General features: G+C 63.3%; 1 protein-coding gene across 1 annotated transcript; it reads right to left on the reverse strand.

The window, feature by feature from the left end:
* Window positions 1-338: 338 nt before the first annotated feature.
* LOC120324743 (maestro heat-like repeat family member 5) lies at window positions 339-2,446 on the reverse strand. The gene is made up of 6 exons (XM_039388776.1): window positions 2,314-2,446; window positions 1,893-2,048; window positions 1,353-1,454; window positions 978-1,080; window positions 621-680; window positions 339-534 (listed from the first exon to the last, which is right to left on the reverse strand). The coding sequence occupies exons 1-6, from the start codon at window positions 2,419-2,421 to the stop codon at window positions 398-400; spliced, it is 666 nt and encodes a 221-aa protein (XP_039244710.1). The 5' UTR covers window positions 2,422-2,446; the 3' UTR covers window positions 339-397.
* Between the last annotated feature and the right edge of the window lie 3,688 nt (window positions 2,447-6,134).

Here is a 6,134-nt window from a genome sequence, read left to right on the forward strand (position 1 = left end):
CAGTGCCTAAAAGAGGTTCCAAGAGAGCTGGAGAGGGATTTTGGACGAGGGCCTGGAGTGACAGGACAAGGGGGAATAGCTTCACACCGGCAGAGGGCAGGGTGACATTGGCAGTGGCCCTGAAATGGGGTGAGAAGGCTCAGGCAGCAGCTTGTCCTTTAGCCAAGGTGGCTTCTCCCAGGGAAAGCCCCAGCCAGGGCTCAGCTTGTCCCACAAGCCTGGGGCCAGGGGTGCTGAGGGGGGAGCGTCCCGCTGCCTGCGGGACAGCCCAGGAAGGACACGGTCGGCTCGGCACACTCAGCACCATGGACTGAAGGACACCAGGGCTTTGGGCACGTTGTTGCAGTTTTATTCAGCCCCAGTCCTTTAGCCAAGGCAAGCTGCACCTCTGCCGGGCTCACGGCCAGCAGCAGCGCAGTGCTCGCAGGAGGCCTCTTGGTCTTTGCTGCACGCAAGGACTCCTCAGAACGGAGGTTGTCCGAGCTGCCAGGGAGCTGACAGAGATGTCCCAGTCATTCTCCAAGGGCTGAAGTGCTGTGAGGGAAAGAAACAGAGCCCAGATAAAACCCCACGTCTGCAGAGAGCCTTTGGATTCCCGACAGACCACGCTCCCCACTCACCGCTCAGGATGTCAGCCTGACTGTCTGTGGTCTGCTCCCTCAGGCGCCGTGTGATGAGTCCTGGGCACAGAGCTCCATTAGCCCCTGCTCCCCAGCCTGCTCCCAGCAGCAGGGCCCCCAGACCTCCCCTCCTCCCCCTCAGCAGGGCTGAGCCCAGGAGCCCCCAGAAGCTCAGGGCAGTGGGACTGAGCAAGGCAGCCACCAAGCCCCGCTGCGTGGGCAGGGCTGGCAGAGGGAGGCAAGGCCCTGCCCGGGGTGGCCGGGGCTGGGGCAGCCCCAGGACTGCCCCTCGTTGCTGGGGCAGCAGTGGCACAGGGGCCAGGCTGCCCCAGAGGCACCACAGGGGCTGGCACTCACCGATGAACCTGACGGCCGCCAGGCGCACGTTGGCCTGAGGGTCCTGCAGGTAGGGCAGGCTCTGGTGGATGAAGTCTTCAGCCCTGCTCCTGCTCTTCTGCAGCTGCAGAGAGAACAAGGCATGTCTCTCCAGGGCTGTCACTGGGGCAGTTGGCTGGAGCAGTGCCTCCTGCCAGCACCCCCTGGGACGGAGAGGCCTCCCCTCCTGCTGGCTACAGGGAAGGGACAGGGGCCAGCAGAAGAGCCCCTGGGGCTCTGTTCTTGAGGGCAGCAACAGGGATGCAGCTCCAGGCTCTGCCCAGCTGCAGAGCCCCCAGCCCAGACATGGGATGGGAGCAGCCCTCCCCCAGCCCGGGCCCCTCAGCTTGTCCTTACCAAGCACGCTCCAAGCTCCCACAGCCGCTCTCTCTGCAGCAGGTGCTTGAGCGTCTTCCACTTCAGCAGCTCTGCAGCAGCAAGAAGGGCTTCCCTGGAGGCCTGCAGGACAGCATGAGCTGAGAGATGGCCCGGGGGCCTGGGCAAGGAGACATCATGGCTTTGTTCCTGGGGGATCCTGCCTTTAGGAAGCTGGGACATGCCCTAGCCCAAATGTCTGGGAGCCTTTTGGGGACAGCCCTGGGGGACAGGCATGGATGCTCAAAGGCCTGGCCTCTGACACAGCCTGTGGGGATGCCCCTGCTCAGGCCGTGGTGGTCACGGGCTGCTGCCAAGCCCTGCAGGAGCAGGCAGGGCAGGTGTTGCACAGGGCCGTGCCAGCTTCTCCGGCCCTGCTGGCGCTGGCTCCACACGGACCTTCCCACGGGCTGTGCTGGGGGAGCGCTGCCTGCTGTCAGCAGCCCTTGCCCCAATGCCCAGGAGCCCTGGGGGTGTCAGCCCAGCCCTCTGTGTGTCAGGGCTCAGCCTTCAGCGCTGTACCTTGGCCACGCTGGGGACCTGGTCGCTCATGCGGAAGAGGAGAGGCACCAGTGCCCGCCACACCTCCTTCCTCATCCTCTTCTCATCCCTGCCGACCACCAACTGCAGCAGCTCTGCGAGCATGCGGATGGACAGCTCTCGCAGCTTGCTGCACTCCTGGCAGGAAGCAGGAAAAGGGAGCTTTGCAAACAGCAGCTCCCTGCCCACAGTGCAGAGGGCCGTGATCATGGCTGCAGGGAGGGCAGCGGCTCCAGCCTCACATCCCAGAAGAAGCAGCACTGGGCTGCACGGCCCAGAAGCCATCCCAGGAGAGCCCAGGGGAGTGGAGCTGGCTCCAAGTGCTGCTCGCAGGGCTGGGCTGCAGGGCAGCTGTCATTGCCCAGTGCCCATCTGAGGGGCTCAGGCTCCACATCAGCCTTACCGAGTCAAAGAGGGGCAGGAGCCTCCCCACAAGCTGCACAGCGATGAAGCTGGCCTTGCTCTTCTTCAGCTGACGCAGAACGTTTTGCAAGGCCAGCAGGATCTTCATCTTGGCGTCTTCGCTGCCAACTTGCAGGATCTTTATCATGCCCGGCAGGAAGAGTTCAATGTTTCTGGCCTGTAGAGAGAAGAGAATGTCCATTGGGTGAAGAGGGCCGTGCCTGAAAAGCTCCCCAGGCAGCCACCCCAGGCCCCACCATGGCAGGGAGGGCATTTGGAGCAGTCACCCCACATTCTGAGTCCCAGGCCAGGCCAAGCCACTGCTTTCCACACAGCCCCAGCCCCCGTTTGCTGACAGGGCTGCCCCTGACACCGCCCTGCTCACCATCTCGGCTCTCTGCGACAGCCCAACGAGCCCTTCCAGCAGCAGCCTGGCCGTCCTCACATTTGGACAGCCCTGATGGCTCTCGAGGTCGGGCTCCTCAGCCAACTCCTCCCACTCAGCCTTCCTGGAGGACGACTGCAGGAGCAAACAGAGCCGTGAGGGGCCGGCAGAGCCTGCAGGGCTGGTGGGAGGGGACCAGGGCCTTTAGTGGTCACTCACAGCCATGGGTTGGGTGCGGGGGCCTTCTGTGGAGCAGCGGAAGCACTGTCTGTGCAGCAGGTTGGCAAAGTCCTCCAAGATCTTGGCCAGCGTCTCTGGCATGGAGGACATCAGCTCCCACAGCTCCGGCGCAGTGCTGGAAGGCAGAGAAGGCAGAGCACTGTCAGCAGGGCTGCCTCAGCCACAGTGCTGTGGCCTGGAGCAGCCCCCCAGAACCTGCCCCTTGGAGCCCTGGCCGCGCGTCCCCGGGGGCCCTGCCCGTGCGGGCAGGACGGGGCTGAGGGCGTGTTCCCCGTGGGGCTGGAGCACCGTGCTGGCTCTGGGCTGGCTGGGCCTGCTTTGGCTGCTGTGAAGGCAGACCAGCCAGCAGGGCTGGAAAGCGTGGGGGGGTGGAGGGCCTGACTCTGCAGGCTGTCCCGCAGCATTCCTTGGCTCTGGCAGCCGGAGAGTCTTGGGGTCCCTCTCCCCACAGGGAACAAGCCCACCCTCAAGGCCGTCAGGGCCAGTACCTGTCTCCTTGAAGAGCCGCCTTGCACAGGAGGATGACCACTGTGGTGGGGTACAGGTTGGTCATCAGGCGAAGCAGTGACTCCGCTCTCTCCCACGCTGCCTGTGTGCTGCAGTATGGCAGGCTCTCAAGGATGCTGCTGACTATCTTGGGCGCCTGCAGGGGATACAGGTGAGGATGGCACTGCCCCCGGAGTGCAGCCATGTCCTTAGTTGCCCTTCCCATTCCTCTGCTGCCTTGAGGTGGCTTGGGGGGCCCGAGTCACCTGTGCTTGGGAGGGAGGGATGCAGGGAGGAACAAGACCCCAGAGGGCTGAAGGGCACGACAATGCAGCCACAGGCCACTTACGTCCGTCAGCCAGACGTCCGGGTCCTCCAAGGCCACATCCAGCAGGCTGCTGGGCACCTGCTGGTCGAGGATGCTGGCATCTCCCAACGCCTCAATGGCCACAAGGATGACATCCGTCCTCTCATGGGACTGCAGGTGTTTTCCAAAGGCCTATGGCAGCAAGGAAGGAAGAGATGTCACGCTGAGAGCCCTGATGGTGCTGCTTGGCTGAGCAGCTCGAGGGGCCCTGGCCGGACGTGCCCACCACTGCTGACAGCAGTGCCCACAGCAAAGCTGGCAGCAGTGCCTGCAGTCCCTGCATGGCAGAAGATGAGCAGAGAGGGTCCTCCTGCTGGGGGAGGAGGGCTCATGGGCACAGGCTGCTGGCCCCACCGAGAACCAGGGACTTGATGGTGGCCAGGAGCACTGGAGCTCCTGCTGGGGCTGAAGCTGCTGCTGGGCCTCTGGAGTGCAGCCTTCGTGCTGTCCCTGTTCAAGGACGGCAGGAACCCTCTCCCCAGGGAGCTGAGGGCACGCCAGCCCCGCTGCTGCAGGGTCCTTTGGCTCACACCAGTGCCCTGCTGGTGCCACGGACAGGAGTCCCAGCAAGGGCGCAGCTCCTTACCTTGGCACAGTCCCTGGCGCTCAGAGAACACAGCGCGGAGGTGGTCACGGCTTCCCGGTGGACTTGGTCTGCTCTGTCCTTTAGCCTGGATTCAACTAAACACCAGGGCAAACACACAAGAGTCAGGAAGGCAGAGCAGCTTTGCCAGCAAGCTCACCAAACCTCCCTGGCATCTGCTGGCAAGGGGGCAGGACAGGAGCAGTCCAGGATTTCAGGAGGGCATCAGGAACAGCTTCTTGCTATAGGCACTGGAGGGACCAGCCAGGGTGGGGGATCTGCTCTTCCCCACCAGGGAAGACGTGGCTTTGGGACAGGGAAGTCAAGAGGGGCTTTGCCTGTGGGGCCCACAAACCAGTGGGCTGCAAGATCCTGAAAGGAAGGGGAGGAAGGAGAGCAGCAGCAAACAGGTCCTGGCCTTGAGCAGAGCACTCAGCATCTGCAGCAAAGTGGCAGCTGGGAAGCTCTGGGAAGCAGCTGGGAGGGGCAAAGTGGGTTAGGAAGCAGATCTCTCAGATGTCAGTGTGCAGAGCAATGAAGCCCAGCACTGCTCTGCCTTTTTTACTTACAGATGAACTCAGCCAAGGCAAAAAGAGCATGGAAAGCTGCACAGCTTGTCTGTTCCTCGGAGAACCGGAAAAGGATGAGACGCCCCAGCAGCTTTCCTAGGAGCGGGAGCTGGATCTCCCCAGAGCAGACAGGTCCAGCAGTGCCTCTTCCGACGTTGGCATGGGCCTGGATGAGGGAGGCATGAGCAGAAGGGCTGAGGGCACAAAGGTGGTGCCAAAGCCCCCCATCTGAGAGTCTGCCCAGGGCTGGATTCCTGGAGAGACCAGGCTGTGCAGAGCCCTGCGTCCCCGTCTCTCAGAGCAGCCATGTGGGCAGCAGCCCTGGCATGGAGAGCAGCAGGGATGGGGGCATGGCCTGGCTGGAGGGGGCCTGGTCCTTACCTGCAGAGTGGAGTAGTCGGACAGCACACGGGTCAGCACATCGATCCTTGCCATGGCCCTCTCCCTCACAGCCTCTCTCTCGCATCTGGTGAAGTCCAGCAGCAGCTGGGACAAGAGAAGCAGCGGGTGAGCCCTGGGAGCAGACTCCAACACCAGCAGCACAGCTCCACTGCTGGGCCGTGCTCGCCCCATCCCTCAAGGGTTCCTCTCCCCTCCAGCAAAGCCTGCAGTGGGGTGTCTGCCCCTGGATTCCCGCCCAGGTCAGGCACACAGGCCCAAAGCCAACCTCATGGCCATACAGGAGGGCAGGTGCCACCCTCTGCAGCCCCTGTGCTCCACAAGAGCCTGGGGCCTGCCCCCGCTTCCCCACAGGAGGTGGGCACCCTCCCCGCAGGGCACTCTGCCTGTTCAGCACTGCTCTGGGCACCACTCAGCCAGCAGTGGGCAAACCCTCCCCTCCAGGCTGAGGAACAGCCCTGGGACCCCCCCCCCTTTTTGCTTGTGCCAGACCTCCAAGATGCCCTGCAGCTCCTCGCTGACTCGAGAGGCAGGAAAGCTGAGCACCACTGTCCTCAGCATGCTGTCCATGGAGTTCAGGGTCTGCAAGGAACACAGAGAGCAGTGGCAGTTGTTCTGCTGTTCCTCCCAGCCCCAGGAGAGCCATCTGAACCCCCTGTGCCACAGGAGGAGGAGGAGGATGCCCACACTTCCCGGGAGAGACATGGACATAGACAGTCTTAGGGGGCAGAGCTGCCTGTGGCACGGGATGTGACCAGGCCCATGGGAAAAGGACAGAGGCACGAGGGTGGGA

This window comes from Pipra filicauda, unplaced genomic scaffold (assembly GCF_003945595.2).
Source record: "Pipra filicauda isolate LSUMZ 115617 unplaced genomic scaffold, ASM394559v2 scaffold687_size377397_pilon, whole genome shotgun sequence".
Taxonomy (NCBI): Eukaryota; Metazoa; Chordata; class Aves; order Passeriformes; family Pipridae; genus Pipra; species Pipra filicauda.